Source organism: Malaya genurostris, chromosome 2 (assembly GCF_030247185.1).
Source record: "Malaya genurostris strain Urasoe2022 chromosome 2, Malgen_1.1, whole genome shotgun sequence".
In the NCBI taxonomy this organism is placed as follows: domain Eukaryota; kingdom Metazoa; phylum Arthropoda; class Insecta; order Diptera; family Culicidae; genus Malaya; species Malaya genurostris.
In genome coordinates, this window is record NC_080571.1 from 292,507,860 (window position 1) to 292,533,973 (window position 26,114).

General features: G+C 37.1%; 1 protein-coding gene across 1 annotated transcript in view; it reads right to left on the reverse strand.

The window, feature by feature from the left end:
* Positions 1–26,114, reverse strand: part of LOC131430594 (protein rolling stone-like) — a 115,297-nt gene that overhangs the window by 9,658 nt on the left and 79,525 nt on the right. The window contains exons 4-5 of the mRNA XM_058595678.1: positions 8,334–8,453; positions 1,905–2,085 (exon numbers count right to left, since the gene is read on the reverse strand). Coding sequence (XP_058451661.1) covers positions 1,905–2,085; positions 8,334–8,453 — 301 coding nt within the window. The remainder of the gene's footprint in view (positions 1–1,904; positions 2,086–8,333; positions 8,454–26,114) is intronic.

Below are 26,114 nucleotides of genomic sequence, written 5' to 3' on the forward strand. Positions count from 1 at the left end.
AACTAATCGATTGTTGTTTTAACTAAACTGTCATTTTTGTTTTTCGATTAGCAGAAACGATGGTTGAAACAACTAATTTAACTGTTTGAAAAAAAATGCTGTAAATTAGTGAGGACACATACCTTTCAATTTCAACAAATATTTTAATTGAAATAACTGGTGATGTTATTGAAACAAAATTCTGTTAGTTGAAAAATAAATCGGTTCTATTTGTTTTAGACATGAGTATTGAAATCGAAAAAAATGAGTATTGAAAGATGATGCCTTCAAACGGTTGAACTAAAGTTATGCACTGATAATTTTAGTCAATTTATATGAGCTTGGGTGCATCAACCGCTGGGAATTGGAATTTTGCGACGCAATTCAAACGCGCCATTCAATTGCAGCGCGTTCTGTGTGTTTGAAACCCTTCGCTCCTGTTACTTTTATAAATTAAATTCATGTCAAAAAGCGTTTTATTGCTAATGCATGAACATCATCATCGGTATCAAAAAACTGGAAGTAAAACAGTCTGCTGGAAGTAAATCAATGATCGAATTTGAAGCAAAAAATTTTTGCGCTTACCTGATGATCATTCATTAACATTTTCTAATTTGTCACCAAATCTTTCACATCTTAAACAAGGTTAACTTTATCACAACACCGCTGTTAGATAAACACTTGTTATCATAAATTTCTCAAATCGAATGAACACAATTTCACCAAACGCTTTAACCATCGATGTTGTTTTCATTGACATTTTGAAGCGACGCGAACAGATTTCAACTAAAAAAGTTGTTGATTTTGCATTGCAATTATTGTTTTGCTTTCAACTGTCTCCGGCATTTGACAGCATTCAAAACAACATATTTTTCAACTACTTGAATATATGCAAATCAAAAACCATATTGGTTGAATCAAAAAGAAATTAGTTAAATCAACTATCGCAAAAATCAAAAACTGCGATATCGCAATTTTATGATCGAAGGGTTCTCCGTGCAGGCTTCATTACCGCTAAATACTTCCAACATGAAGGCTCACAATGAGAAAACAGTTTCCCCAGCTGATCAATATCACCCGTTTATGCTGGTGGTCACTTGGCTTTTGTTCGTGGTTGTGTTCCACATGACGGCAAGAAGCATTTGCACTTTTCTCCCTTTTCACTACTAGAAACTACTACCCATTAGTGACAGTTCATTGCATTGCGCTGCAAACCGAAGGTAAGCTCAATTAGGTTTGGCGCTTTAAAGCTATCTTAAAAATGGGATCTCTGACAAATACCTCGTTACACTTACAGGTACCGTGATGTAAAGTTATACAATTTGATGGTGATTGTTTTCTGAAGAAAAAAAAGCAGGCCAACAAAGCGTATCTAAAGGAACATGGGGCAATAATGACATTTCTAAAGGCAACAACAGAACGATTCTGGCATTCGCGCTGCATGCTTAGTCCTACAGTAAGTACTACTTTTTTACTTTTACTGATTTCGATATGCGGTACATTAACGGTGTGCGTGTATGATTATATATGACAGCTCTATGGAATACTCGCCCAGTATTTTCATGACACCCCACGCCTCTCTACGGTTATTATACGTGACCAGCGCAGCATGCAATCTTAAAAAGATATCTAAAGCAACAATGCAGTTACTTGGTATAGAGGCTATTGAAGTCTACACTGGAAACCGGCAAATGCTTCTGAAATCATTCATTAATAACACCACCGGCGACCGGGAGCAGCCGTTCGGACCGAAAGTTTACGGTATTCGTTAAACGATTCATTTTTACATGCGTCATTAGTTACGATGCTGTTGAAATCTGTGGAAAAAATCACGAACTTTACATTCCATGCGACCGCTTTGCTGTACACAATTGTAATGTTTCACCTAGCATTTACTTGGTTTCAGGTTAATTGCTAATACTCACCGGTCAGTTCCGTCGCACAGGAAGTAGATTATCGAGAATATACAGTACAGCATCCCGAAGAAGATCGGTTGCAACACGTGCCATATTCGCACTGGGTAGGCCACAATGATGAGATCGATAAACATGAACACGCAGTTGGTGGCATGGACCAGGATGTTGTTGGCATCGACGGGCATTTCCTCTGGAAGTAGGAAGGGAAAAACATGATTAAAAAAAAAAGTGTAAAAGTAAAAGTAAAAGTGATTTTGTGTGAGATTGGATTTTTCACAGTTTATGTTTGTTATCGGGATTTAAAAGATGTACAAGTATTAAAAACATATTTATTATATCTTCTAAAGGGTGTTTTTTGCTATTTTGCTTTGGAGTGCATTGGTTTTGACGGATCACGCGTGACATGTGTCAAAGTCAAAGTTGTTCAGTTTTCATTGCCAATTCATCATGGAAAGACTTACTTACGAAGGAATAACGCATACAAATCATTGAATTTTATCATCAAAATAATTGTTCTGTAAAACAAAGGGATTAGCGAACTTCGACCCTTTTAGTTTTCGCCATTCACAGCAATTGTATTATTCCACTACGCCTTTTTATAGAAATATTATAGTCTTCAGCGATGAAGCACTTTTTGCCCCTTTAAAAAAATTTATTGGAGTGGTCATACCTAGTGTTGTGAAAATCTTGACCACAAAAAGTTCATTTCACTATCACTCGTGAAAAAATTAGTTCAAGAGATTTTCTGAAAAAGGCGGGTGGGTAATGCCAGAGACAAAACTGGATGTCGTGAATACGAAAACAACTGACATGTTCCTTAACACTTCCGAATATGAATTAGTTGATCAATTGTATGAATTATGCAAGCATTCCCCTTTTTCACTACTAGAATTTGAAACGATGCACCTAAACTAAAGTACAGATTAGTTACATTAAACATTCTGAAACACAAATATTATGAAATAACCAGTATAGTTCTTTATAATAAAAATAGCCGCATACAGAATTTTAATGTCGATTATTTCATTTCGGATTTGCATAATTTATTGACAGAAACTATCAATATGCTGTAGGGACTCGTAATTCTCTACGACATTAAACCACAGACTAACAGACATGACAGTATGAGTAAATTCTTATAAAAACTATTTTTTGTGATGCACTAGTTCCACCTATATTGTACTGCGCGAACTATTTACTATCTGTACACCCCTTGTGTTATGTAAAAGTTTTTTTACTAGTTGGTTTCCCCTCGTTTGTCAACACCGATCAGCTGCTCGCAGGGATGCCTGATTTTATCAAAATATTTGAAAATGAATCGTCACAATAATTTATTAGATTACATTGATAATATATTTAACTTTTTCGCGATGTTGGAAGGTAACCATTTATTCGACTCAAAGTTGTTCATCTAGACTATTTTTTATTGTGTTGGTAGTTTTCACCCGAAATTAAGTGGCGGCAGACCAGAAGCAAGTAAATATTGTAACAAAATGGGTTCGATTTTGTATTGCGTTGGAGGATGAGAAGTAGGCACAATTATGTATATAGTTTAGGCAATATGTATTAAATCTGTATCCTGCATGAAATTCGCATGGACGTATACAAATCAATACATTACAGGTTATTCTGTATGAATGGCAACTCTGTTGGAAAATGAAAAAAATAAACACAGTCTAGATGACAGACAGGATGTTTTTGATAGGGTAACGTGGCGCCATCATGAAACATGTGAGTACTGTCCCAAATAAAGGAATATTCGAAATGACCGTTAAAATGATTGAAGAATCTAATTTGAGTGTCCTGTCTGTTAGTCTGTGATTAAACTCTGGAACATTTTTCTCTAAAACAAAGAAGGCTTCACTTGATCTCTATTACTGTGAATTTCACACAGCGAAAAGTGCACAAACTGTTCTAGATTTGCACTAAACTGAGGATATTTACCTCCGATTTGCGAATAACAAATCCTAATAGTTCTTCAGAAAACTTTTAGAGCCATTAGAACGGCTGATTTTGTGTGATGCTCTCCACCGTTGTTTTTTCACCAATGCAAATGACTGGCAGCTGTGACGTAATCTGTGACGTAACTAGCTTCGCAAACGAGACAAAATACATCTGCTCGCAGTGGCGATAGAATCCAAACTGATCCAATTTTTGTTAAAAGGTTTCTTTTTACGTGATTTCGTCTGTAGCTTTTTCACTAATGGGCGGTCCTAACGGCTATAAAAATAGGAGCATACAGAATTTTAATGTCGATTATTTCATTTTGGATTTGCATAATTTATTGAAAGAAACTATCAGGATGCTGAACGGGATTCATTCCTGCCTTTCAGAAGAACCATCTTGTGGAACTCACTACGGTATTAAACACTGTTCGGAACATTTTTCTTGAACGATTTGTTGTAAAGTAGCAGATATTTTGTTCTCTTCCTCAGAACGCGTTCTGATTGGCTGGTGTTGACATGGGTCAAATGAGACAGGGTTTTCAATAGTGTACTATTGAGATACTGCAATGCATTTGCTATACACGTTTAAGTTGAAAAAATTCGATTCTATTGGTAGTTAGATTATATGAATCCTTTCACAGATCACTGAGCTATGAGCTTTAAAAATACGAGAATGGCAAACGCGCCTTATGAATTATCCTCTTTGATACTCGTTTATACTAAACATTTCAGAAAAGTTTAATTTTGAATTATTTGAGATTATGTCACACAACTGAAAATTTTATCATAAAATTGTGATCATATTCCCGATGGCGTGTAGCAAAAATTATGTTGGTTCGTTAGATATAACAAGAGATATTCACGATCAAAAACTTATTACTCTCTCAGACTCAGTGACAGAAAAAATCACTTCCGATATTTTCATTCAGGAAGCAAGAACCACAAAACTCTGAACCTCGAAGTTCAGAGATAATCGAAAGGGAGAAGAGTCTCCGATGATACTTCGATGCTAAATTTCCACTACGCTTCAGTTCGACACTGAAGTGATTCGTGCAAGATTCAATGATTATATTTTCATCAATAAAAAGATCTTTACTGGATAAATTCGCAACTAAACCGCAACTGAGAAATAATGACTGCAATATTTTCGATGCACGTAGGGTGGTTAATATGAACAAATATATTTTTACGACATTCCAAACAGTGATTATAGCGACGAAAGGCAGTTTTCATTCCAGCTGGCTGATTACACTGTACTATTTTGATTAAACCGAATAAAACACTAATTCGCATGAATTGGATTCATAGAAGAAACAGGAGCGAAGCATTGTCAGCAAATCACGAACACACAGTAGGCGCAGTGTTTGAATGCCGCGTTTGAATTGGTTTAGCGATGGTCTGCGCTCCTATTACTTCTGCGTACGTCCTTCAAGCTAAATGGTTTGGTATGGCTAGTATTTTTCAATCAGCTACATAGCATGTTTTGTGATTGTTTTAATAATTACAGCACTTGTTGCTTTTATTAATGATGTAGTGCCGAATAAATTTCAAATACATCACCACTATTGATCCACTAATCAACAACCCTATACACACAGAACATTTTCAGAAAGGTTCAGTTTTTGTTCATCGGCGAATTTATTCATCATGCATTCTGCAAAGGGTTGAGATACAACGGCATTGAAAATTTATTTCCCAAAAAAATTTCTGTTCGAGAATCATATCAGATTTATTCAATTCTATTCTCATAATTCGTCTCCGTAATCGTAATTCTAAACGAATTTACTAAAACTTTTAAACTATTTTATTACAATGTAAAGAGCGCTTTAACAGTTCGGCTGAAAAGTTCGTATCGTTTAATTGAAACACACATTTTTTTGCCAAAATTCGATTTTATTATTCAACATAATTGCCATCAGAGGCGATACAGCGATTATAGCGATCTTCCAACTTTTCGATACCATTTTTGTAGTACGATTTGTCCTTTGCCTCAAAATAGGCCTCAGTTTCAGCGATTACCTCTTCATTGCTTCTACATTTTTCACCAGCGAGCATTCTCTTGAGGTCTGAGAACAGGAAAAAGTCACTGGGGGCCAAATCTGGAGAATACGGTGGATGAGGGAGCAATTCGAAGCCCAATTCGTTCAATTTCAGCATGGTTTTTCGTTGTTGTTTTTGATCGATTGTGAGCTCACGCGGCACCCATTTTGCACAAAGCTTTCTCATATCCAAATATTCGTGAATAATATGTTCAACACGTTCCTTTGATTTCTTTAGGGTGTCAGCTATCTCGATCAACTTCACTTTACGGTCATTGAAAATCATTTTGTGGATTTTTTTCACGTTTTCATCGGTAACAGCCTCTTTTGGACGTCCACTGCGTTCATCGTCTTCGGTGCTCATATGACCAGTACGAAATTTTGCAAACCACTTACGAATTGTTGCTTCGCCCGGTGCAGAGTCTAGATAACACTCATCAAGCCATTTTTTGGTATCGGAGGCACTTTTTTTCATCAAAAAGTAGTGTTTCATCAACACACGAAATTCCTCTTTTTCCATTTTTTTCACAATAACAAAAGTAGCTTCACTCAAAATGCAATATCTCACAAACTAATAATCAGACAGCTGTCAAATTTATACACGTATCTTTTGAAGGTTGGTACTAACTGAAAATGGTATGAATTTAATTCTAGTGGCGCCCTCTCATAGAAATGATACGAACTTTTCAGCCGATCTGTTAAAGTAACACTTTCGAATCTTGGTTATTACTGGAATATTATGGAAAATGTTCGTGTACGTGACACAACTTTCGGAAGAGAAACTTAACTTGCTTGCTTATGCGGTCTTTTTTTAAATACACCAAGAATTGGTTGATTTTTATTTGCTCTAACCTCTCCTTTATAAAAATGTTTAATTTTTAGAAAAATTAGTGTAGTAATTAAATTTTGTGCGACTACACCTCGATTTCAACGATTTCAAACACCGCAGTGATGATAAATTCAAGGTTCACATGAACTTGTATGTATTTTAAACAAATTCAGCGAGTTCGTGTGAGAAAAACACCCAACAGTCAGCAGGGCGAATATTCGTAATATACACACTATACTTCATGCGGTAATTTTTACATCTTTTGATGATGTTATTTTTATTGTAAAAATCAGTTACCGAGATTTGAACAGATGATACCGATACATGATACATCTAATTTAAGTATGTATGCAAAAAGAGGTGTACACAAAATTATTGCAACATAAAGACTGTCCCAGAAAGTATAGACGCACTTTGATTTCGCTGTAAATAATTCACAAGTGTTAGATATTCAATTTTTTTTCGATATACTGATGATATTAGACTACAACAACAGAATATTATTCTCGCTCCTTCTTGCGAACGTTCCTCATTAAATTCCGTACAGATTTCTTGGCGACAAGTTTTGACACTTTTTTCCTTGATGTATATTTCGCTGTTCATTGAAGCTGTGGTGATGAAGGGTTTCGAAATCTCACCGCAGCTACAAATTGCTTGCCAGACCACAGCTTTCTTATCAAATTTTTCGACTTCAATCGATGTCTCGGACTGGTTTAACACTTGCCCTTCTCGCACCGTTTAATATTGTGGTCCCGGCAAGGATTTGTAATCGAGTTTCACGTAGATTTCGTCGTTCATGATTATGCAGTTCAAATTTCCAGCAAGAATCGTATTGTACAGCTTTCGAACCCTCGGCCTGATCGATGCTTCTTGTTTCGGACTACGTTTTGGTTGTTTCTGCTTCTTATAGGTTCGAAGATTCAAACGTTCTTTAGCACGAAGAACATTTGAATTCGAAGTGTCCACTTTTTTGGCCACATCCCGAACTGAAACCTCCTTCTTTTGCCTGAACGCCTTCAGTATAGGTTTATCCAACTGAGGGTTAGCAGGACCTTTTTTTCGACTCGTTTTCGGATTATCCTCACCGAACTTCCTGATTGCATTTCGCACGACTTTTTCACTCACTCCTTCCATTTTTGCTATCTTTCTCAGTGACAGTGCACGTTCTGTGCACCATTTGTACACAATTTTCGACGTTAATCTGCTGAAAGTCCACACATTTCGAAACAAACTAAGGAAAACGAATAAACAACTGCACAAGTGGTTAGAGAAGAGTGTAAACAACGGGACGCAGCCATAAAAATTGACAGATTCTGAACCATTGCGAAATGGCAGCGGTTTTTGGTTGCGTCCATACTTTCTGGGACAGTCTTTAGTATCTTTGCTTCAGCTCTAAGAAGCAATACCACAGATAAAATAGTTCGAAAATTGTTCAATACTGCTGTTAAAACTCGAGATAGATGCACTCTAACTAAAGGTGTTTGTATATAAGATGACTTTTGGAGCCGAAATGACTATTGGAGCTGTTACCCTATAAACTATTGATTCTAGATTCGAAGCCATCGAATACAGTTACGTTGTAACATGTAATGTGACACTTGGCAAATGTTTGACAATAACTTACCATTATGCAGAATGCCCCAGTAAATGACCGTGATGCAAACCGATACGACCAGCGTAATGTTGTGCATTATCCAGTAGATCTTGAAGGAACGTGGCATATCGTCGCAGTTGCATACTTTATCTGGAAGTAAAGAATGAAAAAGTTGATCATTCGGTTGACCTTTAAGGCAAAGTATTGAAACTGTTCAGTGTAGAGAAGCAGGATCGTCACTTGTTCCAAGACGTGGTCTCTTCCACATGCGGAACGGAAACTTTATCTGCGCCGAGTTTGAGTTGCGCAGACACCGGTTGCGATGAGCTAATCAACCACCCAGAGTTTGTTAAATGGGGGACACTGGCAATCAAGTTGAACCAAGACTGAAGGGCAAACAGCAGTGTTTTGTTACGCGCTCGACTCATCTGTTTGAGTACAGGATTTTTAGTGCTTTTCGAACCGATTGGAATCTTGACAATATCGCAAGAAAAGAAAAAAAACTCTTCTGAGCTAGCATCTGAACTACGGCAAAGTCGACTGTTTCGAAGTGCTTGCTCATTTCTCGAGACGAATTGCTACACGACCCGAGAGAAAAGTAAACAGCGTGCGACTCTATCAATCCCGCAGCAGATAATCATTGGGATTCGAAGGTGTTTCCCTCTTTGACCGGGTGCTGCAAACGAACGAGTTGGTTACGTTGTGTAACCAAGTCGCGATTTTGTGCCCTCGTTTTTGTCGCAATACCTCATCCACTTAATTTGTATACTGAAATGTTCACAGCAAAAAAAAAACAATCGAGTTCTTGAGATTTCCAGATGAGATTCATTTATGGTGATACTCCGATTTTATTCATTGTCATGTATTCCAACTGATTTTTTTGTTCGTCGCATTCAAGCATTCGTTTTTCCAATGCACCTAGTTTGGACTCTATGCAGTTCAATGTTTATAACTAATACAAAAATATGAGTATCCCCAACATGCTTAAGCAGATCAATCGCCTTACTTGGCGCAGTAGGCATTGGCGTCTGTAGGGAGTTTCATCAACGTCGACTGACTGTCAAATGGTCAAACGGGATTGACGATACGTGATAGGCGACTTGTTTTATTTTTCTGTGCGACCTAGATTTTCTAGTCTGTATGTCAAAATTTAGTTGATGAAACGCGATGGACCCAACGAAAAACAACAACAAAAGTTACCGGTGCCATATTGAGGTGTGTCCGGAGTTGGAAGCCACTCTGGGCTAAGGCTGACCGCTGTCCTAACAATATAATGGATTGTGTCCGATTTCCATGCCGTGTTTCGTGGCATTTCGCGGCATTTAATAAGTGCAAACTCACCGAAAAGAGAAACGATCCCACATGCGGTCGCTTCAGTTGAAAGAATTGATATTAATTTATTTTAATTTTATGACAGATCATCGTGATACAATCGACCGCTTCGAGTTGTTAAAATATACCCACAGAGAAAGAAATAATGTGATTGAGAACTATCATCGATGCCTAAACTAAATTAGATTGCAATGATTTTTCAATGAATAGTACTTTATCGTTCAATTATCGCTTAGTTTTGCGTTTAAATTATTTTGAAACGTACGAAATCTCTAAGAGCAAATTCAGCAGCTGCAAGATTCATATGGGTAGTCTATAATGTAAATGAAACTGAAACAAACGTATCCCCAGCAATCCGTTTTAGTTTTATTTATTCGACCAGTTCTACTGTCAAATTTAAAACTGGTATACATTGCCGTTCTATTTTTTCTATATTTGAAACACAGATGAAACGCTGCTGGGGCTGCCAGTTTATTTTGTTATAATTTCTAGATTTAAATTTTAAAACTGACATAAATTATGCATCTAGAACTAGAACACTCCTGAATATGCCCTAAGTAACGTTGTGTTTTATTTCATGCTCCAAATATGCGCATGAAAATAGATGTTAATTATAATAACATTTGTATCTGTGTAGTAATGTCTAGCAGAAATTGTTGTACCACCAGAAGAAATTGAATTGTTGAATAATAAAAATAAATCATTGTCTTCGTGACAGATATATTTTTATAAATATGAATTTTGTTTTATAAATACGAAAAATGAGTGTAGAATTTGATCGAAACCTTTGATCAAACTTATTTTTTTCGACGATTTTCGATGTTTACTTTTTGATTTTGATTACAAAGTTTTATGTCAAAATCTGTCCTGACAAAATCTGTCACAACTAGCTTTGGAAAACAAAATATATTTCAAAACTTTGATATCTGGCAATACCTATCCAACAAGCCTTAAAGACTGGCCCAGAAAGTATGGACACACTTCGATTTCGCTGTAAATAATTCACAAGTGTTAGATATTCAAATTTTATTCGATATACTGATAATATTAAACTACAACAACAGAATATTATTCTCAACATTTGCTACTTAGCCATTGTAGGCTAGCTGGCGCACCTTCTTGAGAACGTTCCTCATTGAATTCCGTTTTGACACTTTTTTCCAATCTCTTTCGTACTGTTGAATGGTTTCGGCTGCGGAGACATGTTTCCTAAGATGTGTCTTCGTTAATGCCTAAAATTTCTCAATTGGCCGAAGTTATGGGCAATTTGGTGGATTTATGTCTTTTGGGATGAAAGTGACATTTTTGGTAGTATACCGTTGATTTCGTGTAGTGGCAAGAAGCAAGATCTGACCAGAAGACAAAAGGATCCTTGTGGCTTCGAATCATGGATAGAAGTCGATTTTGTAAACATTCCTTGATGTATATTTCGCTGTTCATTGAAGCAGTGGTGATGAAGGGTTTCGAAATTTTACCGCAGCTACAAATTGCTTACCAGACCATAGCTTTCTTACCAAATTTTTCGACTTCAATCGATGTCTCGGACTGGTTTAACACTTGCCCTTCTCGCACCGTATAATATTGTGGTCCCGGCAAGGATTTGTAAACGAGTTTCACGTAGGTTTTGTCGTCCATGATTATGCAGTTCAAATTTCCAGCAAGAATCGTATTGTACATCTTTCGAACCCTCGGCCTGATCGATGCTTCTTGTTTCGGACTACGTTTTGGTTGTTTCTGCTTCTTATAGGTTCGATGATTAAAACGTTCTTTAGCACGAAGAATATTTGACTTCGAAGTGCCCACTTTTTTGGCCACATCCCGAACTGAAACCTGCTTTTTTTGCTCGAACGCTTTCAGTATACGTTTATCCAACTGAGGGTTAGCAGAACCTTTTTTTCTACCCGTTTTCAGTTTATCCTCAAAGCTGTTATCCTCACCGAACTTCCTGATTGCATTTCGCACGGCTTTTCCACTTACTCCTTCCATTTTTACTATCTTTCTCAGTGACAGTCCGCGTTCTGTGCACCATTTGTACACAATTTTTCGACGTTGTTCTGCTGAAAGTCCACGCATTTTGAAACAAACCAATGAAAACGAATAACCAACTACACAAGTGGTTAGAGAAGAGTGTAAACAACAGGACGCAGCCCTAAAAATTGACAGATTCTGAACCATTGCGAAATGGTAGCGGTTTTTGGTTGCGTCCATACTTTCTGGAACAGTCTTTAGTTGTTTTGTATGCAAAATGGAATTTTCCGTTGAAAAAGTCGCCTATGCATACTAGATCATCGATAGATGTTTGGCGCATAACGAGTTGCATAATTGTTTGACTGTCGAAGGAAAGAAGACTTAGATCGTTGGAAAAATTGTTTGGCGCGCAATGAGTTGTTTGGTGTGGATATTTCACATGCATACTTGGTCCATGTGATGTCACTTTACACATTAAGGTGTTTAAATTCACATCAGCAATAGTACGTCAAGCTGAGATAGTTGATCCGACGACACGACCAGGCACTCTGAAGAAAAATCGGAATAAAAATTATTCGTGAGCGATTTACCGTCAATTACCAAAAATATAGCGACCCCTTGATATTGATAAAAAAAAATTTCTTCAGCAACACTGTTTGAGTTTCTATGAACTAGTTACCAAGGAGCTCCATAATAAATAAACAAACCATTGTAGGAAGTTTTCGAAACTTTTCTATAAATTTAAATTTGTACCATAAGCTCTCAATTTAATCAAAAATAAAAAATTATTCTGAAGGTATTATGAGACAAAATACAAAATTTGAAGACAAAAATATGCTTTGGCAGGCAGAGAAAGACATTCTGGTATTGTAAAAACGAAATCACTAGATCGTGGCGCCGCAAGCCATCCGTCGAGGGCTGGGTACCCTGGCGACGTTCAACTTGAATTGTCGTGGTCGTTTGAAGATATAGATTTAAAAACTTACAACCAACGAACATAACCGTCCGGCCTTCATTCAAAATTATCGTCTAAACCAGGGATTCCCAAAGTGGGCGATATAGACCCCTTGGGGTCGATATCCTTTTTGCGGGGGTTGACGTAAACGAAAACTGACTATGAGGGTCGACGAGGTCTAGAAATCGACCCCCTATTGTTTGATATAAGTTGTTATTTGAAATATTTACGCTAAAAAATTTGTGTTTAATTGACCATCCGCAGAAATTGGTAAGTATTTTTCATCAATGTTAAGAAAGGAAGAAATTAAATTTTCAAAGGAATTTGTTGAAGGGGGTCTTAGGCCATGACCCCAAATAGTTTGGGAACCCCTGGTCTACACTATACACAGATGTTTGAAACTTTTGGAGGAAATGATATTATGAAATATGATGAAGGTAGACGCTTTAACATGTATGCTGATTGGCAACAAGAAAAAAATCCGAAGCGGCGAATATTTAAAGATTTGGCTAACAAATGAAATAGATTTATTTCAGAAAGTCATTAGAAAGGAACATATAAGAATTCTGTATATAAGTGTATTCGTGCTTTCAAATAAAAAACGATTCTGAACTGGAATAAAAAGTAAAGTTCAAATTTTTAAGTATCTTTGATTTGCTAGTTGAATATAGCTGATATACCAGTTTGACAGTGAAGTTTCGCTCTGACGGATTTTATGACTGCAAACTTCACCACCTTTTAAGAACTCATTTACGTAGCAGATAGTCGTCATAGATCTAAGTCTGGTTTGTTAAACTATTTAACAAGCTTCGACGGATATTTGAACGATACGTGATACCGACAACGCATTAAAAGTACTCAATACAAAAGATGTGGAAATATGAAAATATGAAAACCTAAGCCATTTTTTTGTATGTTCGAGCTCCAGCCAGCCTCAACGAAAGCCTCTATCTAATAGTCTAATCGATTCATCGCTCTGGCATGTGATGATGCTGGAGAACTTTCAACTTACTGCGAAATAAGGATCTTCCATTCGAGGCAGTTCGTTTTGTTTACATTTTTTAAGTCTTTAATATGCAGTAACCAAGGTAATGGCAATTGTTATTCATAATCAATAATTCATCAACTTCTGTTGTTAGTTTTAATAGTTTTCCAGCCGATTTCGTTTTGACATTTCCAGTTACTGAGGGGTAGTTAAATTTGCGATACAGTTTCGATAGACGGGTGGCAGGTCGTGTCGTCGGTTGATCTATTTGATTTAAAATAATGTTTGCTTTTCATTGTAGTTATTACATACAAACCAATTCGCACACTCTCATTCTGTTACTAACGCAGAAGGCGATAGCCTTTCTATTGACCAAATTTCATCATAGACACACGGGAAGGCATGAGTTCAGTTAAATTTAACTACTTGATCAAAAATAACTTTCGGAATGTCAAGTGGTAATCAAAAGTTAAAATCATTTGTAACATGGTTCACAGTCTTACAGACCAAAATCTTGAATTTACTACCGCAAACAACGCCAACAGCAATGAAGGCGCGCCCGTTCCGGGAACAGGTTTCTTTCTTACCCTTCGTTGAAATCGATTCGATGCCCGTTTGTTCACCTTCAGGTTTGTTGAAGATGTATTCATTTCGACGTGTACCGAGGAAATGTGCTCGTTGACGTTCGCGCAAGTCATCAGCATTAAGTCTTTGCGTCATTACAATACTACCTATATACATAGGTATGTACAAGCAAACTTGTAAAGTGGCTCATCGCAAAAATCTCGTCTTTCTCGAAACACTCTCAAGAGCACTATGAAATCGGGCTAAGGGTTTGCGATGTACTTTGAAAAGAAAAACATTAAATACTGCTCAGTGCACTGACGGCTTACCTACAGATACGACCTTGAACTTGATTTGTCGAACAGCACCTCAGTCAGCGGTTCGGTTTTGTTTGTTATTGTCGTGAGCCCATTAAAAAGTTGTCCTGGTATGTTGCTTCGCCGATCGTTGTCTGTTACAACGACGACGCCGATGACGCGATAGTCGGTGTTTATATTTTTTTTGCTTCTTTTGTTTGATATTTCTTCGTTCGCACTGGAAACCTAATGCATATTAATCGCCTACACAAACACTCACCTCCCGAAGATCGCTACTCATTCCATACCGGCTGCAGCGGCTGGTGCCGATCGATAGGCCAGGTTCGAGTTCAAGTTAATGTTAGCTTCCGCGACCTACAACGCGATAGTATGACGGTCAATGTCAATGCTCTACCGGTCGGGCGCAAAGGGTTATTAGAACATAGTAGCAGCGATTAGCAGTCGGTTGTTAATTCGATGATGACCTGCTCGGTTTGATGGTTGATTTAAATTCGTGTTGTAAGTTTGAAGATCCGCATTAGCAGCTCCCCTTTGACAGGAAGTGTATTCAGCAAGGTTCAATTAAAAACGGATTAGTATGAAAAATTACCGAAACGTGATGTGATTTGTGGCACGGTTAGTTGAAGACGAAACAGAACATTTCGATGAGCCTTGAAACGTTGGCTCTTCCGGTCCAAACAACACAAGTTTGACGTCACTAGGCTTTTTGTGGAGTAATCTCTTTTTTTTTCTGTGGTTACAATCAGAATTACATGTGCTCCATCTTTTTGCACAAATTTTGTGATTTGTTTTTAAATACATAGGCATCGCACATAATAATATTCTTCAAGAGTTAATCAGAAAACCAATAGGAAAGAATCTAAAATAATTGAATACCTATATAGCTAAACATCATTGCTCTAACTACGGAATTCCCCAATTATTCTTGTTTCAATTCGCTCACTGGTCGACTAATCTTCATGTCATCACTCATAGCAAGTAAGTTCTGTTGCTTTCTACCTCTCATCAACCGAACTTTCAAAATATATTCTGCTGTACAGTATTTCACGTCTGTTGTGATGACTTAGCATTTTATACGAATGCTACACAAATAAAACCATGCAAATAAGGGCCACACGAAAATTGAGCGAGTTCGTGTATGTAAATTAGATGGGCACTACACTGTATTTATATTTAGATGTGCATCTATAATGTGTCACTTTTACATTTAGCTATAATACATAATCGAAATGTTGATAAAAAATATGAATCGGAACAATCGGTATAGATCTATACGACGAAATATGGACTACAATCGGACACTAACTAGGAGAGCATTACCCTATATTAAGAGCGTAAAATATCAGAGCAATTCCAGGAATGAGTAGACGAAAAAGTGACAAAATCAGAATCGACCTTCTCCGATTTGGATGAAGATGAAACTTTGCACATGCATTCAATTCGACTCACGACTGATTTTTAAAAAGGGCGTATGTATTTTTGCATTTCACAAAAAATGCCTTTTTCAAATCGTTGTAACTCGGAAACCGTTAATTGTACAAAAATGGCGTTCAGGAAGAAGTTGTAGGGAATCGATTGGGCACTCTAAAATAATATACACTGAAAAAAATTTTTTTTTTCTCAATAATTACAAAATATTCCGAAAAAGTTAAATAAAAAAATATCAGGGTTTTAATTTTTTTTGATAATTTTTATTTTAAAGCTGTTATTAAAACCTACAGATTGATGGCTATCCCTTCCGTGCCTTTTGAGAAATGAAGAAGTTACAGCTTAAACAGTTTACGGGTGCATGCAAATGATCAAGTTCTTCTCGTTGTAATTCGGAAACCGTTCATCGTACAAAAATGAAGTTGTAGGGAATCAATAGGGCACTCTAAAAAATGATTTTTTCTCAATAATTTCAAAATGAACAAAAAAAAATAAATAAAAAAAAAAATAGGGTTTCGATGTTTTTTTGATAATTTTTATTTTAAAGCTGTTATTAAAAGCTACAGATTGATGGCTATCCCATCCGTGCCTTTTGAAAAATGAAAAAGTTGCAGCTAAAACAATTCTCGGTTAATTTTTCAAAAGGGCGTATAAGCAAGTGACAGTTTTTCTTTAATCACTCTCTCTTTCGATTATTGTGATGTGATTAAAAAGATTTTCTTTGATATCACTATTCTGTTTGAAAGTCGAAAGTTTCGGGTATCATTTCATGCAAAGAGTTGAGTGATAAACGTGGAAACCGCTTGGTAATTAATGGAAGAGAAAGTAAACAAAGAGAAACTGTCACTTGCTTATACGCCCTTTTGAAAAATTAACCGAGAATTTACAGATATATTCGAAATTTCAAGTTCTCGTTTAAAGATAATCATTTAAACAGTAGAACTAACGTAACTACGTCAAAACGAATACACACATGTAACCGGTCAAAATTGAACGATTTCCCATGTGGAAGAAAGAAGAATGCCTTTAACAAGGGATATCATGTATTTGAATATATTTTGATTCTTGGGAACTCAAATTTTGAGTTAAACTCAATCAAATTTAAATTGGTTTTAGTGGATCGTTGCTAAATTGGCTCGAGTCGTATCTAATTGGTCGCGAAATATCTGTGAAGATCGGAGACTTCATTACAGTGCCTTTCACTGTCAACTCTGGAGTCCCTCAAGGCAGTCACTTAGGTCCATTCTTATTTTTACTCTACCTCAATGATCTCAACTTCATATTGAAATGCCACAAACTATCCTTCGCAGACGACTTCAAGCTATTTTATTTAGTTAAATGTCAAGAAGACACTATATATTTGCAGTCACAGTTAGACTTATTCACAAACTGGTGTCAGGATAATAGAATGGTTTTGAATGCCTCGAAGTGTTCCGTTTTGTCGTTTACTCGTAAACGCTCACTGATTACCTACGACTATAGCATCTCGCACAATATACTGAAACGTGAATCTTCCGTGAAAGATTTGGGTATCATTCTTGATTCCAAGCTGGACTTCAAAAGTCGCATCGATTATGTGATTTCGAAGGCCTCCAAGCTCTTGGGTTTCGTCTTTCGTGTTACCAAGAGCTTTACTAATGTTTACTGTCTTAAGGCATTATATTGTGCTCTTATCCGTTCGACGCTAGAATATGCAGCTGTTGTCTGAGCACCTCAGTATCAAATCGACATTGCACGCATCGAAACTATCCAGCAATTTGTTAGATTCGCTCTGCGCAATTTACCTTGGAGGGATCCCACTAATCTTCCTAGCTACAAAGATCGTTGTAAGCTTATTGACCTGGATCTGCTATCTGTTCGTAGGAATGACTCCAAAGCCGTTTTTGTTGCTGATTTATTACAATCACGTATCGATTGTCCCGAACTTCTGCAATTGATTAATCTGGACATTCCTCGACGTAATCTACGCTCTCATCGTTTCTTGAGTTTACCCATGGCACGAACAAATTATGGTTACAATGAACCATTTTCCAGTATGTGCAGGACATTCAATAGCTGCTCCAATGTTTTCGACTTTCATCTATCCCGAAATATGATCAAACGATTGTTTCATTGCCACTTGTCAGATTAACTTTGGGTCAGGATTTGTCTGTAACGGTTTGTATTTTTGTTCAACCTAGTGATGGTTGAAAAAAAATACAAAAATTTATCCCATCACCGTTGGAAACTAATCAGATTCGCTCGATGATACTAACCCTTTCGCTTCCCTTCTCATTTTCTTCGTCTTCTTTATTTCTATTGGAAACTAATCAGATTCGCTGGCAAATACTAACCCGATCGCACTTTCTTCTTTCCTCCGTCTTCCACCATCTTTTCGATCACTAATTAGATCTACATGCCGATTCTAACCCCGTTGTTCGACCACGCTTACTTTCCACCCCCTCCACCTACCTTCATCATCCATTTACCTATCCCTTTTTCTCCGCCAGTTGAAGCAAGAACACCTGTAATGCTTGGTGTCATTAACTAGATATAGGGTTATAGGTTTAGTTTTAATTATTAGTTTTTATTGTTAGTGTTAAGCCTTATTGTATCTATTGGATCATTGTAATCTGTTGATACGAAAGATGAGGAGGTTTTATGCCTGCTGGAGAGAGAGATTGCCAAATTTCATCTCCTTCGGGCTTTTCCCTGCTTCCAAAAAATAAACAAAATAAAAATAAACAAAATATTGGAATATGAGCTAAAATTAAATTATTAAGATTTAAATTGGGTATTCAGCCACAAGTGGTGACTTTTCAGCCCTATTATATACATGATTTGATTATTATCATGAAGACATCATTTGCTTCCGCAATTCTGTGATTTTTGTGTAGAGAAAATTGTAAACCTACTTGTATTGTGTAATGGGGAAAAGGAATTCATATACTAACTTACTAACTGATACAGAGATCGAATCGATTCAATTGAAGATTGCATCGATTTTTGTCGGAATTTGCTTATAATATTATGTGACATTACATCTAATGGTTCTATATTTGTGAGTCTGTGCAACTCATTTGTATTAAATCAGGGAGGACGCTTCAAAATCATTTCCAGAAATTTATTCGGAATCCCACTTTTTCCATGAACTATGCCTCATATTAAGCTGATGTTAAGCCGCATCATGTAAAGACGACTTTTGAATTGTCAGAAAATTGAGGTTTGCTGTGACGATATGCGAATTTCTCTAAAACGACTTCGATAATGCAAATTATTATTTGTCGCCTACTTATTTAAACCTGACACATACAGCTCAAGCTAGTATCATAAATCAACTAAACATATGGCGTTTTCGTTTTTAATTTGCACTACACCGGTGCAGTGCTACACTGAGGCATGAATAAACGAACAAAACTGACGAAAACATAAACAGTAACCATTGACTACAATAAACGATTCCATTGCACAGAGCTACACCAAACTTTTGATGAGTGCTACACCAGTGGTATCGGTGCAGAAAAAGTGTAGCACTGGTGTAGTGCAATTGGCAAAAACGAACGGATTCAGTGCACCTTTCGCTACACCGGTGTAGTGCAATTTAAAAACGAAAACGACAATAGATTTCTTACTGTACGGTGACACTAACAGCACCTCTAGTGACAAACGGGTGTACTTTTTTCCATTAGCTACTGTGGTTGTGTTAAATGCGCAGGCAACTTTTTGCATGCATTTTAGGAGCATTTACGCACCCATTCTCCACCAGACGGTGTTTTTGGTGTCACGGGTTGCTCAACTACAGTACTATTACACAGGGAAATCTATGTTTATTTGATTTATGCTAGTATGCAACAAGTAACCCATATGAGGAAACACAAACAGGAACGCTTCTTTAAGGTCATCGAATTAACACCCCCCGTAAGTGCAGCTGGACCGTTTCGTTTGTCATTTCACGTGAATATCCATCGAACGTACCATTTTTTTTTTCAGAGAGAGGACTACCGGTCATCGTTCGCCGCACATAGCCATAGTCATAGCATTTAGTGAACGTGAACGGGCCTTTAAACGCAAACGTTCACGTTTTATTGATTTCATTTCCGCTATTAATTCCATTTGACCAACGGGTACGGCTAAGTGATATTTTATCAATACGCTTCAGTGTTCCTTAATTGAGTGCACTGTTTGCGGTTGAAAAATAAAGGAACCATTATCCACGGATTGAAAATCCGGAACGATTCGCAACTTCGATTCGGTTCGTCAAAGTGAAGAGACACGTTCTTCTCACATTGCACTCTGGTCTAGGTTACCTGTCGTCATTACTAGACTTTCATTGCCAAGAAATTGGTATGTGCATTGGGAAAAAATATATTGAATTGTAATTCATAAGTTATCGAAACGTTATTTCTTTGTCATCTTTATCTGTTTTCAACAAAGGGGCTTTCTTTACTTCTACTATCTTGAATGAATCGCTTTGAAACATCGTTTTTTCGAATCTAATTGTCGAGCCCATTTTCAAATTATTTTTTTCGTAATTCCATCTTGCAATTCCTTTAAATATCGTTTTTCGGATGTGTTGGTGTTGGTGTTGGTGATTGCCGAAAATTTGAAAGAAACTGCTCGATATTTATCTATATTGTATACAACATTTTCAATCTGGTAGAAGATGCTACAAGAACTCGAGTCTCTCAATGCATGAACCGCCAGAGAATGTTTCTACATTTCTTCGCTCCACTTCATACTCTGAGTATTTCACGGCCCTTAAAAAAATACAGTTTGATAATGATTGGTGCTGTGTGAAATTTACCAAGAGAGAATCGCAAGTTGACAATTATCGCAGAAAATCTAATCGATGATTCGACTTGACGATTCTCATACTACTTTGCAATATTTCAAAACCCTTGTGTGGAGCATACATTTTCATAGACAGAACTTATACAAAGGTTACATGCACATAGTTAGAATAAGCAGCAATAGTCAAAAGATTCTATCGCAACATATCTACTGCCCTTACAGAATCGGATCGCGAAACGAGAATAAGCGACCGTTTGTTGCTTCAGAGAGAATCTCCACAGCAGCGAGCACCTTCGATTCTCAGACAGGTTAAGGAGAGAAATTCGCTCTCGCACTGGTGTCCATTCCATCTCTCTTTGATGGCACTGATTGAATCGTGTGAAGAGTTGCTAGAGAGCGTTCTTTGATACGATAAAAGCCATTCTTGATGTCAATTATCTAATAGGTTCAAGTAATTTAAAACACTTTCACGAAGATACAAAAGAAGATATAGTCTATAGGCCTGGTCTTGGGTTGCAGGAACTTTGAAAAAGTGAATGATTGATTTACATACACTTGTCTGGATTCGATTTTTAAACCCGCACAAAAAATCATCTCGAACTTATCTTGTTCTGATATTATATAGTTTAGAGCGAATATCATTTGATTTCTATTTACAGAGATATTGCGAAAGTTTGGCGTAGTTTACTCTACATACGCTAACCATCAGGGAGGCTCAAAATATCCGATTAATGAAAATTGAATAGTAAACTAAATTTTGAAAAATAGTTAAAAATTTTATATGCGATATGGTTAACAGAACAGCCGTTTTAGATTTAATTTTTCGAACAGCTCAAATTTGAAACCGGTATATGCTGCCGTTCTAATTTTGCTATATTTGAGGGCATGTTCAGGAGAATTCTAGTTCTAGATGCATAATTTATGTCAGTTTTAAAACTTAAATCCGGAAAATATAACAAAAATAACTGGCAGCACCAGAAGCGTTTTACTCGTGTTTCAAATATAGAACAGTTTTAAATTTGACAGTAGAACTGTTCGAATAAATAAAACTAGAACGGCTGGCTGGGGATACGTTTGTTTCAGCTTTAGTTATTATAGGTCGCCTTTATAAAACTTTCATCTGCTGAATTTGCTCTAAAAGACGAGTACTCCATAGACAGCAAACGAGACAAAAACAAAATCTCAAATCAGTGTCTAACGGCAAAGCGGAGAGTGAATGCTTGGTTCTTCTAGTAAATTAGGCAGTCTCTTCATGTGTATTCATATGCAGGGTAGTTTAATTGGCAAATAATTTTCCCGGTTAGGAGCAAGCTACGGGTTCGAGTCCCGTATGTACGGTAACATTTTCGCGGTTTTCATTACATAGTTGCATTCGCATGTCATTTTTTCAATCTGTTTTCTTCGTTAGAAACTGATCAAATTTAAAGCTAGCTCATGACTTAAGATTCAGTTCGACGAACTGAGCAAATGTGTGTTTTTTTTTTTTTACAAGGTGAAATACCTTATGTACTTTCCCAGCTCACGCGCTCAGTAGTTGTCAAGCTACCGCTATTGTGAACCAGCGAGTGGGACTGGCTGAACCTTACCCACTAAAACACCTTGGACATCTTGCTTTGATCCCCCCGGAACTAAGCTAAGCTCAATACTTCGGGGGAGGCTGTGCTCATGCACTTCTTCGTTTGGGAGAAAATAAGCTCCTGCGTTTCTCTCTTTATTCATCTCGGCTGTGCTCATGCACTTCTTCGTTTGAGAGAAAATGAGCTCCTGCGTTTCTCTCTTCATCCATCTCGATCCACCTTTGGCGCCTCGACGATCCAATGCCGCTACGTCGCGCCACACTACTGAGCAAATGTGTGTGTGTGTGTGTGTGTGTGTGTGTGTGTGTGTGTGTGTGTGTGTGTGTGTGTGTGTGTGTGTGTGTGTGTGTGTGTGTGTGTGTGTGTGTGTGTGTGTGTGTGTGTGTGTGTGTGTGTGTGTGTGTGTGTGTGTGTGTGTGTGTGTGTGTGTGTGTGTGTGTGTGTGTGTGTGTGTGTGTGTGTGTGTGTGTGTGTGTGTGTGTGTGTGTGTGTGTGTGTGTGTGTGTGTGTGTGTGTGTGTGTGTGTGTGTGTGTGTGTGTGTGTGTGTGTGTGTGTGTGTGTGTGTGTGTGTGTGTGTGTGTGTGTGTGTGTGTGTGTGTGTGTGTGTGTGTGTGTGTGTGTGTGTGTGTGTGTGTGTGTGTGTGTGTGTGTGTGTGTGTGTGTGTGTGTGTGTGTGTGTGTGTGTGTGTGTGTGTGTGTGTGTGTGTGTGTGTGTGTGTGTGTGTGTGTGTGTGTGTGTGTGTGTGTGTGTGTGTGTGTGTGTGTGTGTGTGTGTGTGTGTGTGTGTGTGTGTGTGTGTGTGTTGAAAGGTCTTCCCGTCATCCCGAACGCTATTGAATGGTTTTGAGATCGGATGTTTTATGTCGAAATTTCCAGTTTTTCGACAATATCTGTCACAATCGACCTTGAAAACAGAATGTTTTTGACTTAGATTCCGCATCGTAATAGCTATCCAACAAGCCAGAGATTGTTCAAATCCGTCCATTTTGAACGGAAATATCGATATTTTTGTGTAAGCGACTTTCCCCCTATTCCAGCAGTAGGAGTTTTGAGCATTGTATGACCAAGCAATGCTTGGGAGCTACGTGAAACACGATTTTTTACACTGTTACCTACAGTTGTTCCTAAGTACCAAGAAAACTGTGTGCAGCATCCTTTTTCATAACTTTTTGTCTCGGACCGATTTTAGCACGGTTCGTTTTTGGCAACATAATCGTTCGAATATGACATATGTAAACCTGATGATGGCAGCATTATCGAGTTGAAAGCAATTCCATAATTATATTGTTTTAAACTACTTACAGCAATAAATACTGAAAGAGCATAACACCCATATACCATTCGAGTCAGTTCGTCGAGATCAGCAATGCGTGTGTGACAAATAATTTCATTCATTTTTTAGGAGATGACTCAACTGTTTTCTACAAACTCAGATTCATATGCAAAGTCGTATGCTCCCAAACAAGGTTCCTGAATTATGTTTGGCTCCGACTTCTGGTTCCGGAACTACAGGATAATATGTGAAACGAAATTAAAATTGTGTAACTCATTTTTCTCGTAGATGGCTGAACCGATCTAAGAAATGTTCTAAGATTCTAGAAAACATCTTGCTTTTTAGTCAGATCCAACTTCCGGTTTCGGGGATACATGGTGACTAGTATAAAAATGTCTATTTTACATAACCTAATCAGGTTTATCGGGCTTGCAGATTTGAATAGTCGATAACCAAATAAACTTATTTCAGTTTCATCGGTATTCAGTTCTCGATTCAGAAATTTTATACGCACTACGGTTTCTCAAAGATGTCTGCACTGATTTTCGAACATTTTGAATCAAATGTAAACTATACAACTCCTCATGTGAATTTAACTGGCTTCGGCTAGCTGAAATTTAAGTCCAAAAAGGCCAAATCGAATTTCAGAAACAAAAATTCGAATTGAAGGATTTATGGTCCCATACAAAATTAATGAATCATGCAAAAAAAAGGCGGGTGGGTAATATCAGAGACATAACTCGATGTCGTGAATACGAAAACAACTGACATGTTCCCTAACACTTCCGAATATCAATTAGTTGATCAATTGTTTGAAATTGTATGTAGAATTTGAAACGATACACCTAAACTAAAGTACAGATTAGTTACATTTAACATTCTGAAACACAAATATTATGAAATAACCAGTATAGTTCTTTATAATAAAATAATGGTGGCTCTGAAAAGAACCTTTTATGAAAGCGTTTGTGATGGAGAGTGATGAGTTGAATTCGAATTCCGATGGATGCCGCTGACTTCTGTCATCTAATTCCAGGCTGAACTGTTGTACGTGGGTGCGATACTGATATGGTTGGTGTAGGTGTAGCGTTTAAAACCGATTATAATCTTCCAATAAAGAAAACATTAATTCACTGGGTTGATCAATGATGCAATAAGCCTAATTTATTGAACAAAACTATCAATATGCTATAGGGATTCGTTTCTAGCATTCAGAAGGGTCAAATTGCGTAATTCTCTACGACATTGAACTCTGGATCATTTTTCGCAAAAAACAAAGAAGGCTTCACTTGATCTCGATTACTGTGAATTTCACACCGCGAAAAGTGCACAAATCTAACCAAGCTGTTCTAGATTTGCACTAAACTGAGGATATTTTCCTTCGATTTGCGAACAACAAATCCTAATAGTTCTTTAGAAAACTTTTAGAGCCATTAGAACGGCTGATATTGTGCAATGCTCTCCACCGTTGTTTTTTTTTCCAATGCTAATGACTGGCAGTTGTGGCGTAATCGCTCTTGTCGAAAGCGAAACTAGTTGTGCAGACGACACAAAACACATCTGCTCGCAGTGGCGATAGAATCCAAACTGATCCAATTTTTGTTACGAGCTTTTTTTTACGTGATTTCGTTTGTAGCTTTTTCACAAATGGGCGGTCCTAACGGCTGTAAAAATAGCCGCATACATAATTTTAATGTCGATTATTTCATTTCGGATTTGCATTTCATTGAATGAAACTATCAGGATGTTGTACGGGATTCATTCCTGCCTTTCAGAAGGACCAAATTGTGGAACTCACTACGGTATTAAACACTGTTCGGAACATTTTCTCGAACGATTTGTTGTACAGCAGCAGATATTTTGTTCTTTTCCTCAGAACGCGTTCTGATTGGCTGGTGTTGACATGGGTCAAATGAGACAGGTTTTTCAATAGTGTACTATTGAAATACTTCAATGCTTTTTCTTTACACGTTTAAGTTGAAAAATTTCGATTCTATTGGTATTTAGATTATATAAATCCTTTCACAGATCACTGAGCTATGAGCTATAAAAATACGAGCAAGGCAAACGCGCCTTATGGATTATCCCCTTTAATACTCTTTTTTTTATATCATTTATTTTACCCCAGATTGAACCATTTGGGCCTTTGATACTCGTTTATACCAAACATTTCAGAAAAGTTTAATTTTGAATTATTTGAGATGATGTCACACAACTGATAATTTTATCATAAAATTGTGATCATATTTCCGATGGCGTGTAGCAAAAATTATGTTGATTCGTTAGATACAGCAAGAGATATTCACGATCAAAAACTTATCACTCTCTCAGAGGGTAAATTTTGAAAAGACATCCCATAGTAAAGTAAGTCGTATTCACGACAACACATGCGGATTGATAAAAAAGTTATCATCTCACTGCTAGGTGGATTAAGCACTTTTTTCACAATTCGGATTTGATAAATAATCTTACTTAACTAATTCACACAATTTTTATACGTTAGAACATAAACTTTCACAGAGCTAACACATTTTTTTTCATTGATTTCTTTTGTTCAACGATACCAGAGTTTTAAAACTACAAATTTCAGGTAAAAATTACATATAATGTTAGGATCATAAAATGTTATTATAGTTTGTTT